At 35.4% G+C, this 25,436-nt stretch overlaps 1 protein-coding gene across 1 annotated transcript in view; it reads right to left on the bottom strand.

Annotated features, from left to right (window-relative positions):
* Window positions 1–5,786: 5,786 nt before the first annotated feature.
* The window catches only part of gcgrb (glucagon receptor b), an 86,672-nt gene continuing 67,022 nt past the window's right edge, over window positions 5,787–25,436 (bottom strand). Inside the window, exons 8-14 of the mRNA XM_056455789.1 lie at window positions 25,199–25,358; window positions 24,669–24,729; window positions 18,905–18,974; window positions 16,258–16,346; window positions 13,293–13,437; window positions 13,170–13,211; window positions 5,787–12,628 (exon numbers count right to left, since the gene is read on the bottom strand). Coding sequence (XP_056311764.1) covers window positions 12,290–12,628; window positions 13,170–13,211; window positions 13,293–13,437; window positions 16,258–16,346; window positions 18,905–18,974; window positions 24,669–24,729; window positions 25,199–25,358 — 906 coding nt within the window. The 3' untranslated portion in view covers window positions 5,787–12,289. The remainder of the gene's footprint in view (window positions 12,629–13,169; window positions 13,212–13,292; window positions 13,438–16,257; window positions 16,347–18,904; window positions 18,975–24,668; window positions 24,730–25,198; window positions 25,359–25,436) is intronic.

Below are 25,436 nucleotides of genomic sequence, written 5' to 3'. Positions count from 1 at the left end.
GTAGTTTTTTACGAGCCAGTCTGATGCGCGAGCGGTTTCACTTTCTTCCTTGCGCTCGCGCGCGTCTAACATTATATCTGAAATAACAAACTTCTTGAGCTGATGATAATAACCTGCGCTTGATTATTGACGTGCTTTTGAAACCCGATCCTGTCAGACACTGACAAACGCGAGAGTGAAGCGCGAAAAAAAACAAGGGAGGACTTGGAAAAACGGAGCACATTATTATTCAGCAAACATGAACAAAATGCCATGATTAACTAACTTATTATCTTCACATTTTGGACTATTATGAACCGGGAATGATGGAATTGTTCTCTAACAGAGGCTACATGTGCTGCTGAAGATTACAGACACAGATGAGAGGTTTTCACTGACTGTAGGCTATATTTTGTGTTGTTTTGAACCTAAATACAGACGAAATGTCTGCTGTGTGTTGTTCTTCTGTAGTTGGGAACATATCAGAGACTGTATGGGGCGGTATGTGTTCATTTATTTAGTTATTTAATATAATTACAGACGTTACAGTAGGCTGTTTCGCGCTGTCATTGATCTGCAGTTATAATCAACTTATGTTCATTGAAAAGTTAGTAATAAACATTTCTACACAAGTATTTATGTGAGTAAAGCATCTGTGTTGTGAGAAGAGCTTCTCATATGATATGTAAGTGACCTGTACAGCTTTATTGTAGACATTTCCTCGAGCGAGAATGACGTCGACTGAAACTTTGTCATACACCACGCCCACCAAAGGGTACCCTTGGTAGTGGAAACGCAAGCCTGATAAAGGTGACCCTTACCAAACCGTACCGTACCGTACCAGTCAGTGGAAACGAGCCAAAAGAGACAACATTTACCTTCTATTGATCAACACAAGTCTCCATACCCAGGGTTTTGTTTAAGAACCGTTCACTGAAAGCTCCTTTAAAGAACCCAAAACAGTTCTTCTGCTGCATCGCTCTCAAAAATGCTGGATTATTTTAACCCAAATTGGGTGAAATATGGATAAACCCAAACATTGGGTTAAATTTGGTCCTATAAATTCAGTTCGAATAAGTAACACTGCAGCTGATTTTATACCCAAAATTGGGTTGAAATTTCATTCATTTTTCTTTGGCTTTATTTATCAGCGGTTACCACAGCGGAATGAACCGCCAACTATTCCAGCATTTGTTTTACACAGCAGATGCCCTTCCAGCTGCAACCCAGTACTGGGAAACACCCACACACACTCATTCACACACATACACTAAGGCCAATTTAGTTAATCAGTTCCCCTATAGCGCATGTGTTTGGACTGTGGGGGAAACCGGAGCACCCAGAGGAAACCCACACCAATACGGGGAGAACATGCAAACTCCATACAGAAATGACAACTGGCCCAGCTGGGGCTCGAACCAGCGACCTTCTTGCTGTGAGACGACAGTGCTAACCACCCTGGGTTGGAATAACTCCAGTGATCACTGTGAAAACACTGTTAAGGAACTTTTTAAAAGTGAAGATGACTCTAATTAGGTTTTGATTTATGTCTGGAGTGTTTCTGGCAGACTGTATCTGTTTCATCATGTTATTATTTACAGTAAACACTTAACATGCTGGGTTCTCATAACCCAACATTGGGTCAAATATGGATAAACATGATTTTGTAAATCAAAGTTAAATGGCGCTTTTTTAACCCAATGCTTGGGTTAAAATATGACCCAACATTGGTTTGCAACAACCCAGCATTCTTTTAAAGTGTAATGTAAAAATGTTATGACATTGAAGCCGAAAAACGGGTCACTATACACTTTTAAAAAAAAGGATGTATTAAACCCAACAGTGGGTCAAATATTTGTCCATGTTGTTAAAACAATCAATTTTTTTGTAAGTGTAACGGATTCCGAGCACAACATTACATGACAATAAGAGGTGAATGCTGAAGATGAAAGTTGCAGAAGCTCCTCTTAAAGGGGGACTCATTATGCCCCATTTGAAAAGAATTCAAATAAGTCTCTGATGTCTCTAGTGTGTGTGTGTGTGTGTGTGTGTGTGTGTGTGTGTGCGTGTGTGTGTGAAGTTTCAGCTCAAAATACCACACAAATAATGTTTTATAACTCTCTGAATCTGACCCGTTTAGGCTTTGATGCTAATTGTGGCGTTTTGGTAACTGTCGCTTTAAATTCAAATTCAGATTGTGCTCTTTTCAAAAGAGGGCGGAGCTACAGATGCCTGTGTGTCAGCATAATGGCAGATTCAAAAACAAGACTAAAGTCCTATGCTAATGAGGCAGAGATAGTCACTAATGGGCGGGGTTTTCCCCCTCTGATGACATCATACAAAAAGAGAATGTCAATCAAAGTGTTTCTGCAGACTGTTTTAATCAAGTCTGATTATAAACAAATACAATTAATTAATTTTGACTATTAGAAGCTGCTTATATTCACACACTACTGCGCACGACTGTGTTTAAACGCCTTATAAAAGTGATTTTTGCATAATAGGTGCCCTTTAATGTCATGAGCATTCAGTCATGAACAAGCCAGTCGTGTTTGCTTGAGTACAGAAATGCTGTGTTAAAGCGCTGTAACCGGAGCATTTAAAATGAGCTGCTGCAGTCAAACATACTTTAACACCGCACTGAATGAACTGCAAGACCCGAGTCGTGTCTGACTGTCTGAATATATCACAATCTTGTGTAGAAGACGCACAATTACAACCCCAGACCCGTGCAGCGTTCAGCTGTGGAAATGAGGATGGTGGGCTTCAGGGGGATTTGATCAGACCATATGCTGAAGCAGAAACATATATGCTAATATGGCCGCCTCATTAAGGGAAATTACTGCATCGTAAAGACCAATGAGCTTCCAGCAAATGACCTGAGATCAGAATTAATGACGGGGGAATAATAGCTACACGCCTCACTTGGGCAGGCCTTTATTACATTATAATGCAGGTCTATTATATACTGCTACGGGGAGAGTTAAGAGACCACTTAAACATTCTCAGTGGGATTTATGATTTATATGACTGAGTAAATGTCATTTTTGTTTTATTCTGTTAACTAGTGATGACATTTTATTTAAATTACAGATAGGGAAATTGTAATTTGGTGCATTTATTTGTTCATCCAATAAAAATCTGGCATGTTTTATAGTCATGTTATAGTCATTTTTAGACAACACAATATTAATGTTTTAACTTCAGAAGAGTTAGTAAATCAATATTTGCTGGAACAACACAGATTTTTAGTTACAACAGATGAAAATCTGTCATTCTTACCAGTTGTCAAAAAATAAACTAAAAAACTATGAAAAATATGATATGAAACAGAAAAACGAGCAATATTTACTATATATTAATATGTACAACATAAATTATCAATATATACTATATTTACTGTGCAATAACACAGAAATAATGGAGCAATCTGCATAATATTTAAGATTCAAATACTATGCAAATAAATATTGACTCTGAACTGTAACACACCTCTGGTAATATAATATAATATAATATAATAATAATATAATAAAATAAAATAAATACAATAAATAATATAAAATAATATAATATAATATAATAATATAATATAATGTATAATAATAATATAATATAATAGTATAGTATAGTATAATATAATAATATAATATAATATAATATAATATAATAAAATAAAATAATATAATATAAAATAATATAATATATATAATATAATAAGATAAATAATATAATAATAATATAATATAATATAATAATATAAAATAATATAATATATAATATAATATAATAGTATAGTATAATATAATATAATAATATAATATAATATAATAATATAATATAGTATAGTATAGTATAGTATGGTATAATATAAGATAATAATATAATATAATATAATATAATATAATAATATAATAATTAATATAATAATATAATATAATATAATATAATATAATAATATAATATAATAATATAATATAATATAATATAATAGTATATTATATTATAATATAATATAATAATATAATAATATAATATAATATAATATAATATAATATAATAATATAGTATAGTATAATATAATATAATAGTATAATATAATATAATAATATAATATAATATAGTATAGTATAATATAATATAATAATATAATATAGTATAGTATAGTATGGTATAATATAATAATATAATATAATATAATATAATATAATATAATATAATATAATATAATATAATAATATGATATAATAATATAATATAATAATATAATATAATTTAATATAATAGTATAGTATAATATAATATAATAGTATAATATAATATACTATAATAATATAATATAATAGTATAATATAATAATATAATATAATAATATAATATAATATAGTATAGTATAATATAATATAATAATATAATATAATAATATAATATAATATAATAATATAATATAATATAATATAATAGTATAATATAATATAATATAATAATATAATATAATATAGTATAGTATAATATAATATAATAATATAATATAATATAATATAATATAATATAATAGTATAATATAATATAATAATATAATATAGTATAGTATAGTATAGTATAATATAATATAATATAATATAATATAATATAATATAATATAATATAATATAATATAATATAATATAATATAATAATATAATATAATATAAGTTTCATGAAAAATTAAAAGGCGCTGAAAATATAATCAATTAAAATAATATTACAATTATTAAATAATATCAAAATATAATTAATTAAAATTAAAAAGAAATAAAATAAATCTGTCATAGAATACATATTTTGTTACGTCCACCTTAATAAATAACCTAAAATAAAAAAAAAACAAATTAAATAAGCTAAAATTAAGATATAGTTATATAATACAGTACATTAGAGCACAGAATGGCTATTGATCATGCTCTTGTTCTCCTGATCAAACTGCTTGAGTGTTCACGTGTGACTAATTGTTTTCTAATGCATGATAATTGGATGTTTACACTGGTAATAACAGCGTTTGTGTAAGTGTGTGTTGTTAAGTGATAAATGGTGCAGAAATCAATAAAGTCTTCATCGGTTTCCCAGAAATCATCATCACTGCTGTAAATCAGGCTCATCCACAACACACTAAACAACCAGACTGGCTTTTATTTTGACTGTTTTTCTTCTCGTTCTCGCTTTACTTCTTGTTCTCGCAGGCAATAACAAAAGTGGTTTACACAAATATCAACTCCTCCAGACGACTTCTTTCCACAAAGCACAAAAACACTGAAATGAAGCAGATGCATGAGTTTACAATCAACAACACGTCCAGGACGAAGCTCTGCGTTTCTGACCATTGCTGAAGACTTGTGGAGAGCCATTTGAGCGTCTTCACCTTCCACTGCTACATTTAGAATGTGTAGAATACTGAGATTTTAGAATTTGTAGAATGCTGAGTGTTTGAACAGCTTCAGGGTCTGTTCAAACATCGCGTCGTTTGATTCTGAAAGTTCGTTATTTCCAATAGACCTGTCCGGCTTCACGTTTTCCAGGCACACCTACACTCACCGGCCACTTTATTAGGTACACGTCCAACTGCTTGTTAACTCAAATTTCTAATCAGCCAATCACATTGCAGCAACTCAATGCATTTAGGCATCTAGAGATGATCAAGACGACCTGCTGTAGTTCAAACTGAGCATCAGAATGGAGAAGAAAGGAGATTTAAGTGACTTTGAACGTGGCATGGTTGTTGGTGCCAGACGGGCTGCTCTGAGTATTTCAGAAATACTACTGAGATTTTCACGCACAACCATCTCTAGGGTTTAGAGTCTGAAAAACAGAAAATATCTAGTGAGCGGCAGTTCTGTGGGCGCAAATGACCACAGCGGGTGCCACTCCTGTCAGCTAAGAACAGGAAACTGAGGCTACAATTCACACAGGCTCACCAAAACTGGACAGTAGAAGATTGGAGAAACGTTGCCTGGTCTGATGGGTCTCCATTTCTGCTGCCACATTTGGATGGTTGGGTCAAAATTTGACATCAACAACATGAAAGAATGGATCCATCCTGCTTTGTATCAACGTTTCAGGTTGGTGGTGGTGGTGGTGTAATGGTGTTGGGATATTTTCTTGGCAAACATTGGGCTTATTAGTACCAATTGAGTATGGTGTCAACACCACAGCCTACCTGAGTATTGTTGCTGACCATGTCCATCCCTTTATGACAAGTGTCTCCATCTTCTGATGGCTACTTCCAGCAGGATAACGCATCATTTCATAAGGCGCGAATCATTTCAGACTGGTTTCTTGAACATGACAATGAGTTCACTGTACTCAAATGGCCTCCACTGTCACAGATCTCAATCCAATAGAGCATCTTTGGAATGTGGTGGAACGGGAGATTCGCATCATGGATGTGCAGCCGACAAATCTGCAGCAACTGCGTGATGCTATCATGTCAATATGGAGCAAAATCTCTGAGGAATATTTCCAGTACCTTGTTGAATCTATGCCACAAAGGATTAAGGCAGTTCTGAAGGTAAAAGTGGGTCCAACCCAGTACCAGTAATGTGTACCTAATAAAGTGGCCAGTGAGTGTAGTTGAAAACATTGCAACTTTTCCGAACGCCGCAAGCACAGCAAGTCATGTGACGCGAACCAACCGATCAGCTTCATACTTGTTTGGAACGTGCACATTTCAGTAATAACGGTAGACTAATTACCTCAGACAAACACAGCGCACCCAAACACTGCAGTGCTTTTTCATTTCCTCCATAAATAAGACTTGTATCAGAGCTGCAGCAAGGGTTTGTCAGTTTGTCATCGTCTAAGAAAATGACTGATCGCTGTTTAGTAGGGCTGCACAATATATCGTTTAAGCATCGATCTCACAAAGTTTGCATCCGCAATAGTCACATCGCACAATGCTAGTTGACCAGAAGCCAAAGTCATTGAAGATTTTTACCATGATGGATCAAAAGATGATCTTTTCACCATGTGTTTTTGAGTGTATCAAGAAAGTTTAAATATTTCAGGCACAAGAAATTGTGCCATTTATAACTTTTTAATAAAAATTGTAATTATTAACCCTCTACCGCACACATTAAAAAATATTTGACTGATTTTCTTTTCTTAAAATGGTTTAACTTGAAGTGCTGTGGAAAATATATTTTTAAGGTACTTTCTGAAATGTTGCCATATGCTAACAACATCCAACAGTGGATCTAACTTAGAAATTTCCAATGTAAATATTTCCTTATAATTATTAATTTTGTTGTTTGAAATGATTTAATTGGTGTTGCAGTATTATAAGCTTTAACACAGACTTTATAAATGACACCTTATACACACTTTCCAACAACTCATACTCCAACAGCTTTCATTCATTCCCTTCTTTTTTGCTGAATATGATCAAAAACAAACCAAATATTGTATTATCATGTTTACAACATACAGTGAATATAAATATTTCCTCCAGTGAATATTATAACAAATAAATAACAAGTCTAATATATCCAGATGCATCAGAATAATGTAGCTACTAGCTAACGATGTTTATATATTATACTACAGTATATACTATTCACCTTATTTTCCGCATACGAGCGGGCGCAGCCATTTGTATCATTTTGGCTCGAGACTTGTGGTCTCATTCACTTCCATTCATTTTTAGACGTTAAAAACAGCTCGTTTTGCTGCTTGGTGTTGCAAACTGATATTTTCTTATTATATTATTCTACTTTGTCTGTATTGTCATGCTAATACTTGTTTGTAGAGTTAGCAGTTTAACCGTTTTCTGTCGTTTATTATTCCTAGTCATTTCTCCCATTGGCAGCTGAATCGGAAGTTCTAAAACAATCGCAAAAATGAGCGCACTTCCACATTAAAGAATAAGGTCTATACTACGCCTGTCTTATCTGCCTCAGAGCTAACTTATCTGAACTGTCTCTATCACTGCTCTTATCAAATGTCCAGTCTGCATCATTCTCATGCTCACTAAAGCCCATCTCATCTTCACTTTCATCAGCAGGAAGAGCCAGATCTGTCCTTTTCTTCTTTCACTTACCATAGAACATGGTGGTGCTCGCTAATACACTGTTCCCTGTATTCATATCTATTCAAAAGTAGTATTGCCATTAAAACTAGATTTATCCATAATGTAAATGTCATTAACACATGACTAACCAACATTATATTACTCGCATTCATGTTGTTATTGTTACAATTTAAAAGTTCACAGCTGAGCTTGCTAGCTAGCTAACCCATAGCAATATTGCACGTTCCACTATTGCACGGTGTTGCCATTTGGTAACACACACATTTGATCGATTTATAAGAAACTAATTTGATTTTAAAAAATTGAGTTGTGAATATGTCATCATAACTTACTGGAGGTGGTTTCAGATTTTCTTGTGGATCTGACATCATTTGATCCTTTGTTTTTATTGACGTTTACACTTGCATTCAGCAACTACTCACAATAAACGCCAGTCTGTAAGAAATCACGCTACAGAAAAACACTCAAAATGTCATGTGACTTAACCAAAGCACATTATTGGCTACACTAAGGTCTTCTCTTTCCAACAAAAAAAAATTCAATGTTGGTCTTAGAGAAACAGTGGCAGGGAAATGAACATTAATGTCATGTTGCCATATGGTGACACCATGCGGTAGAGGGTTAAATTCTTATTTATTGAATTATTTATACAATGTAGTCTATGTAGTGCTATTTTACATTTCATTATTCATTTCTGCACCTGAATTCTTCCCAAATAGAGGTATTCAAGTCATCTAGTGAAAATGCATTCATATCGCAACATATATTGCACAAAAACAAAAGATCGGAATGTCAGATTTTTCCAATATAGTGCAGAGCTATCGTCTAGCAATGACAGACGCCAAGGTGAGCACAAAGCGTGTTAAACATTGTGAAGGAAGCAACTCACCTCGCGCTTTTCACACACTTTTAGACGCGACATGTGAACGGCCCCTTTAGAACACCGTATCATTTTAGTTTCCATGGTGACAAGCTTCTGAAATTCTAGAAGTGACGTTCTAAATTGTGAACATTCTAAATCTCACATGTGGAACAGAACTCCTAGACACACACAAACATTAATATCAATAATAATAATAATCAATCTCATCAATGCACAATGATTGGGAATGATAGCAGCATTTTAACAGACTCACAAAATTGACACACAAGTTTGGCTTCTGATTGGTCAATCCAGCCATGATAGAAGCACCTGTGTTTTTATCACTGCGCATTTATGCGTATTTGGCTGCACAGCGGTGCCATTATAGTATATTATACACTGAATCTTCAAGATCCTCAAGCAGAGCGATGGCACTTGACACTACAATACACTTTCAATCTTTCCTTTTTTTAGTATGTTTTATAAAATCAATGATTTACAGAAAGTTGTTTACACTACCTGGCAAAAGTCTTGTCGTGGATCCCAGTTGTAAGAGCAACAAATAATTTGATGTCTTGTTGATCATTGGGAAAAGTGTCAGAAGGTGGATTTTTCTGATGAATCATCTGTTGAGCTGCATCCCAATCATCACAAATACTGCAGAAGACCTACTATAACCCACATGGACATAAGAATCTCATAGAAATCAGTCAAGTTTGGTAAAGGAAAAATCATGGTTTGGGGTTACATTCAGATGGGGCGTGCGAGGGGATGGCAACATCAACAGCCTGAGGTATCAAGACATTTGTGCTGCCCATTACATTACAACCACAGGATAGCGCTCCTTCTCATACTTCAGCCTCCACATCAAAGCTCCTGAAAGCAAAGAAGGTCAAAGTGCTCCAGGATTGGCCAGCCCAGTCACCAAATATAAACATTATTGAGCATGTCTGGGGTAAGATGATGGAGGAGGCGTTGAAGATGAATCCAAAGTCCCTTGATGAACTCTGGGAGTCCTGCAAGAAGGCTTTCTTTGCCATTCCAGATGACTTTATTAATCAGTGATTTGAGTCATGGCAGAGATGTATGGATGCAGTCCTCCAGGCTCATGATGGAGTCAGACACAATATTCATTCTGTTTCCACTGCAGCATGAGCACATATTCTATACTGGACATTATTGAAGGTTTAGTGACAAGACTTTTCCCTAAGCAAAGTCAGACCTTACTGTCCTAATGAAAATCAATTCATTAAAAATCAAGACATGATCATATTTTATTGTGGTCAAATTGTAGATCTAGAGGCCTTTACCTTTAATATAAGCCACTTCTGATTCCAAATGATCAACTGGAAGTCAAGATATTATGATGATCCCTCGGTTCCAGCTCGCATTTCAGCCTGCCTGTCAGACATTTCACTCTGGATGAAAGATCATCATCTCCAGCTTAACCTCATGAAAACGGAAATGCTTGAAGTTTCTGCCAACCCGACTCTTCACCATAACTTTTCAATACAGATGGATGGAGCAACCATCACTGCATCCAAAATGGTAAAAAGCCTTGGAGTTACGATTGATGACCAACTGAACTTCTCTGACCACATTTCTAGAACTGCTCGATCTTGCAGATTCGCACTCTATAACATCAGAAAGGTCCGACCCTTCCTATCTGAACATACTGCTCAACTCATTGTTCAAGCTCTTGTTCTCTCCAAACTGGACTATTGCAACTCTCTGCTAGCCGGGCTTCCAGCTAACTCTATCAAACCTCTTCAGCTGCTTCAGAACGCAGCAGCACCAGTGGTCTTTGATGAACCCAAAAGAGCACATGTCACTCCGCTACTCACCCGTTTGCACTGGCTGCCAGTTGCTGCTCGCATCAAATTCAAAGCTCTGATGTTTGCTTACAAAGCGACCTCTGGCTTTGCTCCTTCGTATCTGCTCTCACTTCTGCAGATATATGTGCCCTCCAGAAACTTGCGTTCTGTGAATGAACGTCGCCTCGTTGTTCCATCCCAAAGAGGGAAGAAATCACTTTCCCGAACTCTCACATTCAATCTCCCCAGTTGGTGGAATGAACTCCCTAACTACATCAGAACAGCAGAGTCACTTGCTGTCTTCAAGAAACGACTAAAAACGCAACTGTTTAGTCTCCACTTTCCCTCCTAATCTGTAACTGCCTCTCTGGCTATACCACTAACTGTACTCTCTCTCTCTCTCAAAAAAAAAAAAAAAATTCTACTAATGTTTTGCTTCTTAGACTTTTACACACCTGAAACTTGTCTATAGCACTTGTTCACTGCTGCTCTTATAGTTGTGTAAATTGCTTCCTTGTCCTCATTTGTAAGTCTCTTTGGATAAAAGCGTCTGCTAAATGACTAAATGTAAATGTAAATGTAATGTAAATGTATTTGGTAATCCTAAAATTTGGATAGGCGACAAGACTTTTGTCAGGTAGTCATGTCATGAATTGCGTCGGTTAATATATAAACACCATCACTCTATATTCACGAGTAAATTCTCCATCATGAGCATCAGTCTTTGCTGTTTTCACGCAGTTGTGGAATGATTGAGTGTCATTTTTCATTGGTTTTCAGAAGTCTTGAGCTCCTCAACAATCCCAAGGAAAACCTAGAAACATTCTGAAGCTCATTCTGTGTCGTTTTCTCCTTCCGTTGAATTGTGGGTAGTCTGTAAGAATGGCACTCCAGTGATGTGTATAAATGGACACGGTTGACTTTGCACACCGTACGGCTCCCGATGCTTGAATTTGACACATTTATTAAAGCGTCCGTTCATGATATCAATCCACATGAAAAGTTCTGAAGCGGAGCGGGAGATGATTTATAAATTACACACGTTTGGCTTTCTTGTGTCAGCGGTGAGAGAAAGGGAAGTGGTTTATGGACGGCTCTGTGAGATGAACGTTTAAAACCAGCTGTTTTACCTCCTGAATGGGTAAAAAAACAAGTGTTTTTCTCTTTCCAGACCCTTTGCTCTCTCTGATCCCCTCTGGTGGACTACTGTAATTGCATCTAGATAATTGTAATGTAAATATAATTGGTATTTCCACCAAAACTAGGTTGAGTATTTTGAATTTACAAACTGTGTTTTGAATATAGAAATTGGATTTGTGAATTTTACGAATTGCGTTTTGAATTTAGGAATTAAAATTGATAAAAGTGAATTGAATTGTGTGTGAATTTTATTTTGTAGATGTATTATTTTTTGAGACTGATCTGCCTGGCTACCGAATTGTAAGTCGCTTTGGACAAAAGTGTCTGCTAAATGACTGAATGTAAATGCTTAGATCCACATCTCACCCCAGAAACCTGTCTGGTAATATATGGCCGCCGCTTATATAATGTACCATGTTAAAATCTCCTCTCTCAAACGTTGGTTTCCTCCAGCACCGCAGCCGAGCCCTCAGTGTTGAGCGGTCGCTCCTCCAGGCAGATGTCCTCGGTCAGCGAGCTGCAGTTACTGGCGCCCTCCTGTGTCTGGGAGGTGAACAGCAGTCTGGTGCGTCCGCGGCTCCGGCCGTTCTGCACACCCTTCACCAGCCGCTGAGACTCCAGAGAAGATGAGGTTTCGGGGCAGTCGTGGGCCGCCGGCGGAACAGTGCTGCTCTTGGCGTGAGGAGTCTGGCTGTGTGTGTGACGATACTCCTCATCAATGTCTTTGCCCAGTTTCCATCGCTTCCACTTCTTCAGCATCTCGCTCTGCACCTGCACAAACACACACACACATGACGAACTCAATAGACCCTTTTTATGAGACTGTTATGACGGGTTTAATGGTCATCAGCATCTTAAAAGTGCTTGAAAGTTTTAAATATTCATATTTTTAAAAAAATTATGATCGTCTACATGTATTTATGTATGGATTATATTATCTTTGCATCAAATTATAAAAATTACAGCTTGTGCAAAGTGTTTCTAATGCAGTGTGTATGGGTGCAGGACAGTAAATCTGACATTATTCTCTCTTCTGCCTGCTGTTATCAGTCTCACACAATTTTTTTCGTTTTTCAGAAAGTCTTGATAACACCATCGTGGAGTTTTTCTTTTATTATTTCAGCAAATAGGACTGTAGATTTGTTGTATTCTCCCATTCGCTGCGCTCTAAGTTTATTTAACTAACCCACACATGTGAAAAGGGTATATAAGTATGAACTATATTAAAATAAAATTAAGCACCGGTCTTTACTGATCTGAGACCTTCTGCTTTAGATCATGTGACTTTTAGAGAGTTTCCGGCTTCGCTCACCTCTTTGTTGACGAAGCAGTACAGGATAGCCACGAGCAGACCCTACAATCACAGACAACAAAAGAACTCATCATGAAGCTCCTCTTTTAGGTAATCAGAGAGAGATCGAGGAGCTCTGAGCACCTGGAAGGAGCTGAACAACAGGTCGTAAAAGAGGCGAATGAGCCGCAGCAGAGACTCTTTAGGCACAGACTCATCAATGACGAAGGTGAAGAGGACGGCGTGAATCCCCAGCAGAGGAATCAGTGTCAGCGTCGACTTCGCTAGCCTGAGGAAAATCATATATCTCAAGGGCAGTTCAGACTGACATGAAAAGATGGGCACGTATGTTTATCAAGTCAAATTGAGCTTTATTGTTGTTTTCCAACATGTGTGGACATACAGTAAAATGAAATGGTTATGTCTGTACATTGCAAAATATTTATTGATTCTTGGGTTTTAGGCTAAAATTATTGTAGTAATGGAGTGGCCTGCTCAATCATCTGAGCTCAACCCAATTGAAAACATAAAAAATTCAGCAGCACAACATCTGTACACTCTTTTACCACTGTTATTAGCAATAGTTATATCTGTGCATTGCAAAATATTTATTGTTTCTTGGTTTCAGGCAAAAAGTATTGAGGTAAATAAGTGGCCTGCTCAATCCCCTGATCTCAACCCAATTGAAAACAAAACAAAAAAATCAGCAGGACAACATCTGTACGTTTCTTAATCACTGTTAATATCAATAGTGATTTCTGTGCATTGCAAAAAAAATTCTTTATTTTTGGTTTCAGGCAAAAAGTATTGCAGTGATGGAGTGGTCTGCTCAATCCCCTGATCTCAACCCATTTTAAACCATTTAAAAAATCAGCAGCACCACATCTGTATACTCTTTTATCATTGTTATTAGCAATAATTATATATGTGCATTGCAAAACATTTATTGATTTTTGGTTTCAGGCAAAAAAAAAATATTGTAGTAATGGAGTGGCCTGCTCAATCCCCTGAACTCAACCCAATCAAAAACATAAACAATTCAGCAGCATAACATCTGTACACTCGTTTACCACTGTTATTAGCAAAAGCTATATCTGTGAATTGCAAGATATTTATTGATTTTTGGTTTCAGGCAAAAAGGATTGAAGTAATGTAGTGGCCTACTCAATCCCCTGACCTCAACCCAATTGAAACCATTTAAAAAAAAAAAATCGGCAGCACAACATCTGTACACTTTTTTACCACTGCTATTAACAAAAGTGATTTCTGTGCATTGCAAAACATTTATCGATTCTTGGTTTCAGGCAAAGGTAATGGAGTGGCCTGCTCAATCCCCTGACCTCAACCCAAATGAAAATATAAAAAATTTCACCAGCACAATATCTGTATGTTTCTTAACCACTGTTAATATCAATAGTGATGTCTGTGCATTGCAAATAATTTCTTTATTTTTTTGTTTTAGGCTAAAAGTATTGTATTAACGGAGTGGCCTGATCAATCCCCTGACCTCAACCCAATTGAACAAAAGAATTAAAAAATCTGTTTCTGAAGCAAAACCCAAAAATCACAGGAACTGTGCGCTGCAGTATGTTCATCATGAACTAAAATATCTGTTCTAGGTGCCATCATGTTTTGATTCAACTCAAGTTATCAAAAATAATAGTTCTGAAACTAATTATCAATTCAACAATTTGAACTTAAGTGTACAAAATGTCTTTAGTTTATAAGTGATTTAGAAATATGAATACTGCTGTTGGTTTTTCATTTTAATTTGCCTTCTGTAGAAAAATACACACAGACTACATAACACTTCTACATTGATTTAGAATTAAACGTGTAACGTTTCCACTGTTATAATATAAAGAAAATAAAAGCTATTTAAAAATATTTGCACTATATTTACTATAAGGTACTGCTATTGTAGACACAGCTGTAACTGTAGACACAGATTCCAAGCAAATTTTTAAAATGTCTTTAAAAATGTGAAATATTATTAAAATTCTGTTACAGTCATATGTATATGCCTGTATGTTTTGCTTGTGTGTGTGTGTGCGCGCTCTCTCTCTCTTTCTCTCTCGCTCCCTCCCTCTCTCTCTGTCAATTCTCAGGTACGCCCATTCCAGTTTCCCATTCGTCCGTGAAGATGTCAATCTCTATTCCACCTGGTGACGTCATCGACATAGCCACCAATCAGAATCGGAGCTCACAGTTTAAAGGGACTCGAGCGGAGAAGCTCGTTCTGCTTTTGCTCTGTCTTGCTTGCCTTGTGTTTGCTTGCGTTTGTGTGTGTTTTGGCTTATTATGTGATGTGATATTGATGTTAGTTTGGAGTTTTGATTTTGGACTTGTTCTTGTGGTGTTCATAGCTGTTACCATCTTATATGTGTGCTTGTGAAAATCCCCTGATCTCTGGCGTCAGCCTTGCTCTGGGATTCGAGGAGTTTAGAGGTCACGTGACATACTTCTCACATCACGTAGATAACTCCACTGTCTAAACACACTAGTTTAGAAGTGAGCGCCACCCGCTGTAAATTTTCTCCATATTTTTGGTTAGAAGAGTAGGTTTAGATATAGCGTGAAAACGCTGAAGATGTTCTGTTTGTTTATTTTCTATTAGATAGTTTAGAGGGTTATATTAGCTAGATTTGGGCGTTTTGTTATATTGCTTTCATTTATTTGGCGCCACTTAATTCTCGTTTCCCAACCATAATGTACGTTGATTTATTCTCTTGTGTGTGATCTTGTAAATAATACTTTTCTTTTCTGTTTGACTTTTTCACTATTGTAAATAAATTCACCTATTTTTGGCAGTATTTTGGTTGTTGTTGTTGAAATTTTGCCACCAACTCACTACAAATTTGAACCACCTTTAAATGTTACCTCTTAAACCCTAGAACAAAACTATAAAGTCGTAACAATTCTATAAAAACCCAAACATTTTATTTCTTTTATACAAAGAAACGCATGTTACAAATCTTATTTTATGTTCTACTAAATAAAAAACACCAATGCATTTTGGCTAGACTGAGTAAATAACCAGCAGATTTTCACTTTTACGCAGAACGAAGCATGATTTATATGTATTCAGAATGAAGACGAGGATCTGTACCTGAACTTATAGTCGGTGTATCTCATCTGATGCGCCTTCAGCTTGGACATCAGAATCTTTATGATCCGGATGAATATAATGAAGTTAATCTGCACGAGAGAGACCCAGAGACAGAGGTTAAAACCGTCCGACTGAAATAATGTTCGCCATTCAAATGACCTCAATATCTCCATTTTATGACCCTACATGATGATGATAACGTGTCAGAGCATTATGCATTATCACAGCGCACACATTCACACCAGCGTGACCTCACTCATGTTTACACACAGGTCAGGATTTCAGCACGGGCATGAACCTGTATTATCAAAGCATGATAAATCTGGGCATTAAACACATTTGTGGACTCATTTACAGACCGTGAGCATTCCAATAGTACAGCAGTGTGGATAGCACTATTTATGGCTCGTTTCCACTGACTGGTACGGTACGGTTCGGTTTGGTACGGGTCACCTTTATCAGGCTTGTGTTTCCACTAACAAGGGTACCCTTTTGGTGGGCGTGGTGTATGACAAAGTTTCAGTCGACGTCATTCTCCCTCGAGGAAATGTCTACAATAAAGCTGTACGGGTCACTCACATATCATATGAAAAGCTCTTCTCACAACACAGATGCTTCATACACATAAATACTTGTGTAGAAATGTTTATTACTAACTTTTCAATGAACATGAGTTGATTATAACTGCAGATCAATGACAGAGCGAAACAGCCTACTGTAACGTCTGTAATTATATTAAATAACTAAATAAATGAACATATATGAACACATACAGCCCCTTACAGTCTCCGATATGTTATCAATTACAGAAGAACTACACACAGCAGACATTTCGTCAGTATTTAGGTTCAAAACAACACAAAATATAACCTACAGTCAGTGAAAACCTCTCATCTGTGTATGTAATCTTCAGCAGCACATGTAGCCTCTGTTAGACAGTAATTCCATCATTCCCAGTTCATATTAGTCCAAAAGGTGAAGATAAAGTTAGTTAAACATGGCGTTTTGTTCATGTTTGCTGAATAATAATGTGCTTCTTTTTTTCCGGCTTCTCCTTTGTTTCTTCACGCTTCACTCTCGTGTTTGTCAGTGTCTGACAGGATCGGGTTTCAAAAGCACGTCAATAATCAAGCGCAGGTTATTATCATCAGCTCAACAAGTCTGTTATTTCAGATATAATGTTAGACGCGCGCGAGCGCTAGCAAGAAACCGAAATCGCTCGCGCCTCAGACTGGCTCGTAAAAAACTACGGGGCACAGGGTAAATCTGCTCTTCTTCTTGGCTTTGTGGCTGTACATCAAGACGACGACAAGGTTTGTTTGAGCCCAGATCGACCATGGCTCATTATTATATGTATATATCATTCTGCTGTAAATGTCTCGGCTCGTCGGCTGTGTGTGTAATTTAAACATGGCGGGTTTTTTGTTTTCTTTCTGGCTTGTTGCGTAAGCGAATGACGTATCTCTGTAAACCAATAGCGTTCAGCTGCGCGTGTGGCTCCGCCTTTTGGTACCCTTTCTCGTGTTTGGTACCCTTTCGAAAGGGTGCCGAAAAAGTGGTACGGTATGGTTCGGTACGCTTTTTGACAGTGAAAACTGCCATAAAAACATACCAAACCGAACAGTACCACTCAGTGGAAACGGGCCATTATTTTACATCTTTATTGTGCTGCAATTACTTAGTAATCACTATTTATTTTATTTATATATATATTTTATTTAACTTTTAAAACATTCTTTATTCATTTCTTTTATTTAATTTAATAATTTACTTTTATTTAACTTGATTTAATTTTTACTGTTTTGCTGGGTCGTATATTAAAAGCAGATTGTGCTAAAAATGTCCCCAAATTTTTTACAAATGCCCACAGAATTGAAAATATGACCGCAACAAAATTATTTTGATCATTATTTTGAAAAATGCTGATTTCACAAATTTGTGCATGACTCTAAAAGAGAATAAATCAATACTAAATGACGTTTTATACACAATTGTTCATAGCAGATATGATTTTAAACAGTTCATGCTTGTTTTAGTAAGTAAATGATTTGAATAAACCCTCCCAGCACTGAATGAATCATCAGTTTTGAATGAATCACATCACATACTGCATTAAAAAGGCTTAAAAACGCCGATTCTGCTGCTGTAGTTGATGCACTTGTTTATTATTATTAAATCAAAACACGCTGAAAACAACTGTGTGAGTTAAATCCATTCCTATATTTCTGTCTTTATAGAGTTTAAAAGCCTGGAGCATTTGTAGATGTGTGGACAGATAAGGAGTTTAACAAACACTCACTGACACACAGAGTTCAGAAGGAGATACTGAGCCTCAGGCACTGCATGAACAATCCCCACATCAGAGTGTGTGTTTGTGTGTGTGAGTGAATGCACAATGATACTGTGGAGAACACATGAATCTAAATAGTTCCAAACCCAACACACAATCATACAAAACACTCATACATACCCCCACAGACCCATATGCGCACACATGTTTCTAAACACATACACCTCCACAAACTTATACATACCCACACACAGACACATACACAATGCATGCTCTTTACCACTTGTTACTCGTGCTATTCTTTGAAATGCGCATTAACACAGGCTGATTGAAAGCCAGCTAGTGTAGATCTCTTACCAGATAAGCGAAGAGAATAGGAGAGCGGATGATCCACCAGTAGCCCATGTTCATATTCCTCTCCCAGCATCTGCACACAACAAAATACACAATACATCAGGATAAACACTGATCTACATCAAGCTCTTCATTTACAACCATTTCCTATGTACAGGTACCTGCTGAGAAAATAAAATGCATGTGGTGTTTTGTCAGCCTACACAGTGATGAAAGATCTTCTTGCGTGTTTATTTATGTATTTGTATTTGTATTTGTATGTGGTGTTCAAAACCAATAGTGGACATTCCACACTCAATCAATCCCACAATGCACCGCAATAACGAGTGTATAACTAATGCACACTCAATGGCTGAAGAATACTTATAATGCACTTTGAAAGTTTGTGCGTGGGATGAATTTTTGCTTCTGACCACTAGATGGCGTCCACAGCAGAATTAAATAATCAATTATTATTAGGATCATTATGTCAAAATGAATTCAAAAAACATGCAAATTGAATTGATTTCAATCGACTAAAATTAATGTCACAACGATATCTAACACTGGTGTAAAAACACATCAAATATACAAATCAATTTGACATCAATTGACTAAATTAATGTGACAACAATATCTAACATTGGCGTCAATAAACACAATAAAAACGCTAAATGAATTCACGTTAATTGACTAAATTAAGGTCAAAACTATTTCTAACATTGGCATAAAAAAACAATAAAAATGCTAATCGAATTGATGTCAATTGACTAAATTAATGTCACAACGATATCTAACATTGGCGTCAATAAACACAATAAAAACGCTAATCGAATTGATGTCAATTGACTAAATTAAGGTCAAAACTATTTCTAACATTGGCGTAAAAAACACATTAAAATGCTAATTGAATTAAGATTAATTGACTAAATTAATGTCACAACGATATCTAACATTGGCGTCAATAAACACAATAAAAACGCTAATCGAATTGATGTCAATTGACTAAATTAAAGTCAAAACTATTTCTAACATTAGCGTAAAAAAACACATTAAAATGCTAATTGAATTGAGATTAATTGACTAAATTAATGTCAAAATGATTTCTAACATTGGCGTCAAAAACACTTCAAATATGCAAATAAATTTGACATCAAATAACTAACTGTCACAACTATTTCTAACATTAGCCTAAAGAAACACAAAAAAAATGCTAATCGAATTGATGTCAATTGACTAAATTAATGTCACAACGATATCTAACATTGGCGTCAATAAACACAATTAAAAACGCAAAATGAATTGACGTCAATTGACGAAATTAAGGTCAAACTATTTCTAACATTTAGTGTAAAAAAACAATAAAAATGCTAATTGAATTGCTGTCAATTGACTAAATTAGTCACAACGATGTCTAACATTGGCGTCAATAAACAAAATAAAAACGCTAAATGAATTGACGTCAATTGGTGAAATTAAGGTCAAAACAATTTCTAACATTAGCGTAAAAAAACACAATAAAATGCTAATTGAATTGACATTAATTGACTAAATTAATGTCACAACGATATCTAACATTGGCGTCAATAAACACTATAAAAACGCTAAATGAATTGACGTCAATTGACGAAATTAAGTCAAACTATTTCTAACATTAGCGTAAAAAAACTATAAAAATGCTAATTCAATTGACGTCAATTCTTGTTTTATTACTAATAGACTCTTGCTTAGTGTTAAAAAACTCAGGGTTTGATCAAGAAGTTCATTTTATTTTAATCAACCACAAACAAAACAGCGTCCCTTAAGTGCACTAGTTTACATTCACTCCTTCAAGTGGACTATTGTAGGCTATAGTGTGAAGTATAGTGGGCTAATAGTGAACGATAAGTGCCGATATCAGACACAGTCCCGAAGTTGAGTTTGTGCTCCAAATCTGAACTCTAATAACCCTTCAAAGTATAAGAAGCAGGTGTCTTTAATTAGCCAGCGCCATGGCAACAGTCTGCTTCATTATAATTTGAACACAGGAGGTTTTTCTTAATAATAATTTCTAATAATGAATATTCATACAGCTGTAAAGACGAGTGCGTCTAGTTGTCTATCAATATACATCTATAGATTTAAAATACTATACTTATTTTTAAAGGCTTATTTCTCAGTTTATTTGATTGAGTTCTGGTATTCTGAAGGCTTTTACTGAGGAATAAGATCATACATACCCTAATTATTAAGCTAATTGCCTGAATATATATGTTATTCGTCAGTGAATATCTTTTGACTGTAATATGTAAAAAACGTAACCCGAATTAGATCCAATATTCAGATTTTTGTGCTATAAATGTATGCAAATGAGTGCATATTTAATAAAATAATGTCTCATTTGCATATTTAACACTCTAGAACTCTCTTATTTATTTATTTTTATTATTTTTAAATTCTAATCCCACTCAACCACGGAAGAACGGTCAAAATTATTAGTTTTATTTTAACTGTTTTACTGTTGACCTATAGTGAGTGGTGAAATCTTAAGAGTTCTTCATGTGTGTGTGTATTATTTAAGAGCACTGGGCCGCTTTATGACTCTTCTCATCAGTTTTTCTGTCAGAACAGGAGCATTATGGGAGATCAGTGGTGTGAAGGGCTCATAAAGAGCTCAGAGTCCCACCGGCTGATGCTTTTATCCTCGTATAACTGTGCAGATCCCATACAAACCTATTCCACATCTGACAAAACTGCAGGATTTACACCCTCTCTTTCTCTCTATCACTAGCTATATATTTATATACAGTTGAAGACAGAATTATAAGCCCTCCTGCATATTTATTTCCCCAATTTCTAATAAACGGAGATGATTTTTTCAACACATTTCTAATCATAATAGTTTTAATAACTCATTTCTAATAACTGATTTATTTTATCTTTGCCATGATGACAGTAAATAATATTAGACTAGATATTAGTATTCAGCTTACAGTGACATTTTAAGGCTTAACTAGGTTACTTAGGGTAAAGTTAGGGTAATTAGGCAAGTCATTGTATAACTATGGTTTGTTCTGGAGACAACCCAAAACTAATATTGCATAAGGGGGCTAATAATATTGACCTTAAAAAATAACAACTGCTTTTGTTCTAGGCAAATAAAAATTTACAGGAGGATAAATCATTTGGACTGTCTCTACCAATTGACAATTCACAGTTTCGTTTGATTCGCTGGATTTTTAAAGTGTGGGTTTGGATAAAATAGTAACACTTCTTTCAAATTTCACGTTAAAATATTGTCCTTAAGAGCATTTGTTTTGACTGAAAATCAGTTGGGCATCATGGTGGCGCAGTGGGTAGCACGATCACCTCACAGCAAGAAGGTCGCAGGTTTGAGCCTTGGCATTTCTGTGTGGAGTTTGCATGTTCTCCCCGTGTTGCCGTGGGTTTCCTCTGGGTGTTCCGGTTTCCCTCACAGTCCAAACACATGAGCTATAGGGGAATTGGGTAAGCTAAATTGTCTGTAGTGTGTGTGTGTGTGTGTGTGTGTGTGTGTGTGTGAATGAGTGTGTATGGGTGTTTCCCAGTGATGGGTTGCAGCTGGAAGGGCATCCGCTGCATAAAACATATGCTGGATAAGTTGGCAGTTCATTACGCTGTGGCAACCTCTGATTAATAAAGGGACTAAGCCGAAAAGAAAATGAAAGAATGAAAATCAGTTTTACTGGAGAAAATAACGCTTGTTAAAGCATGTCTAAAAATTTTTTAAGTCTTTTTATTTTATGCAAAAATGCTCAAAATGACAACAGATTTATTTTTGCAAGAAATGTCATCAGTGGTTTACAGAATAAAACTACAATAATTTTTTTGCTCATACATAAATATACAGTTGAAGTCAGAGTTATTAGCCCCCTTTGAATTTTATTTTCTTTTTTAAATATTTCCCAAATGATGTTTAACAGAGCAAGGAATTTTCACAGTATGTCTGATAATATTTTTTCTTCTGGAGAAAGTCTTAGTTGTTTTATTTCGGCTAGAATAAAAGCAGTTTTTATTTTTTAAAGCCATTTTACGGTCAATATTATTAGCCCCTTTAAGCTATATATTTTTCAATAGTCTACAGAACAAACCATCATTATACAATAACTTGCCTAATTACCCTAACCTGCCTAGTTACCCTAATTAACCTAGTTAAGCCTTTAAATGTCACTGTAAGCTGTATAGAAGTGTCTTGAAGAATATCTAGTCAAATATTATTTACTGTCATCATGACAAAGATAAAATAAATCAGTTATTAGAGAAGAGTTATTAAAACTATTATGATCAGAAATGTGTTGAAGAAATCTGCTCTCCGTTAAACAGAAATTGGGGGAAAAAATAATTCAGGGGGGTGAATAATTCTGATTTCAACTGTATGTATAAATATTAGTGCTGGGCAAAGATTAATCGCAATGAATCATATCCAAAATGTAAGTTTGTTTTGACATAATAAAAGCATGTGTGTTATAAATGTTTATTATGTGTTTGTGATACACACACACACGTGCATAAAAACAAAACAATTTTGTTACATAGATATGAAAATGTATATTTAATTTGTATCATATACATATATATTTTATATCTGAATATAAATAAGCAATTCATGAAATATAAGAATGACTGCGTGAATTTATATATACATAATATATATATGCACAGTACACACACACACACACACACACACACACACACACACATACATATATATATATATATATATATATATATATATATATATATATATATATATATATATATATATATATATATATATATATATATATAATGTCAAAACAAAATATTATGTCTTATTTTGGAGGTGATTAATGGCGATGAAAATATCTATTCATTAAAAGTTTTTAATCATTAATATTTATTTTCTTTATTCGATTAATTGATTTAATCAATAATAATTAATAGGGAGATAAAAAAGAGAATTATACATTAAGAAAATGTTATTAAATATTACATCAATACAGTATATAACACTAACATTCATTCATTCACTTTCCTTCAGCTTAGTCTCTGATTTATCAGGGGTCGCCACAGTGGAATGAACCGCCAACTATTCCAGCATATTTTTTATGCATGTTACATATGTTTAACTCCCTTCCAGCTGCAACCCAGTACTGGGAAACACCCATACACACTCATTTACACACACACTCATACACTACAGGCAATTTAGTTTATTCAATTCCCCTATAGCGCATGTGTTTGGACTGTGGGGGAAACCGGAGTACCCGGAGGAAACCCACGCCAGCACGAGGACAACATGCAAACTCCACACAGATATGCCAACTGACCGCTGGCCGGGACTCGAACCAGCAACCTTCTTGCTGTGAGGCGATTGTGCTACCCACTGCGCCACCGTGACCCCCCCCCCCCCTAATATTAATATAATATTATAAATTAAACACTATAATGTGCACATTCAGTCTACTGAAATGCTTTTTAACATAAATAGTGGCTGATGAAATCATAAAAACATGCATTCATAAATACAGACGCTCCAAAATAAACCTGGACATTTCAGTCACACAATAAAACCTCAATTCCACCACATTAGTTATTAAATAGGAACTAAAACTGCATTTTTTCCCTCAAGAATAACAATAATCTGAAATATTTTAAGTCTTTAAATTAATAAAACAGCACTGAATTAAAGGGAATTCTCCAGTTTCCTCAAATGCGGTGAGTTTGAAGTGTAACTCTGCTCACTTTTTCCCAGTGTGTGTGAGTGCAAAGCAAGTGAAAGCAGACGTACTCTTCATTTTCATACAGGTATTTGACTGTCATCCACGGCAGCACAAATATGAGCGGCGCACCTGCAAAAACACAAGAGACACAATCATCAGACGATTGATCACAGACACTCCTGCTGTCTGACTGCTCTGCCTTTAAATAAATCATCCACAACTTCCTCAAAGTCACAGAAATGCTCCGATGTTTCCTCAAACGGCTCTCGATGAGTGAATACCTCAGACTGACCTAATCTGAGAATTGAACTGAAAACAAACAGGAAGTGCACTTTGAGATTTCAATTAAATAAGGACAAACTATTTTTACTCCTAATGACATGTTTAGATGAACTGTTCGCCACAAAACTAGCGATGTGAGCTAACAACATCAATACGGTTCGTTTTGATTTCATGTGGACTTTAAAACTGCATCAGACACAGTAATGCATGTCTGTCAAGCACTTAGATAGAAAAACGATGGAAAAGTAGCGCACTAGAAAGGTTGTAGTGTTGTTTGTGAATGGCTTTATTGAGTGTGTGTTGAGCGCTCACTCACCCCAGCCGATGCAGAGGTAAATGCAGAAGTAGTTCCTCTCGGAGAAGACGGTGGTGACCAGCAGACTGTGCAGATACAGACCCTCCACCAGCAGCCAGCAGTTATTGGCCATCACACTGTACTGCATCATCACCATCGCTGACCGACAGCCCACCACCGTCTGAACACCACACACACACAGACAGACGCACACCCACAAACACCAGAACGCATATTTTATTCATCATTTAAAGGCACA

The sequence above is a fragment of the Danio aesculapii genome, chromosome 1 (genome assembly GCF_903798145.1).
Source record: "Danio aesculapii chromosome 1, fDanAes4.1, whole genome shotgun sequence".
Classification (NCBI taxonomy): Eukaryota; Metazoa; Chordata; class Actinopteri; order Cypriniformes; family Danionidae; genus Danio; species Danio aesculapii.
Note: the sequence above shows the minus strand (reverse complement) of the source record. Positions and strands in the feature narration are given on the sequence as shown.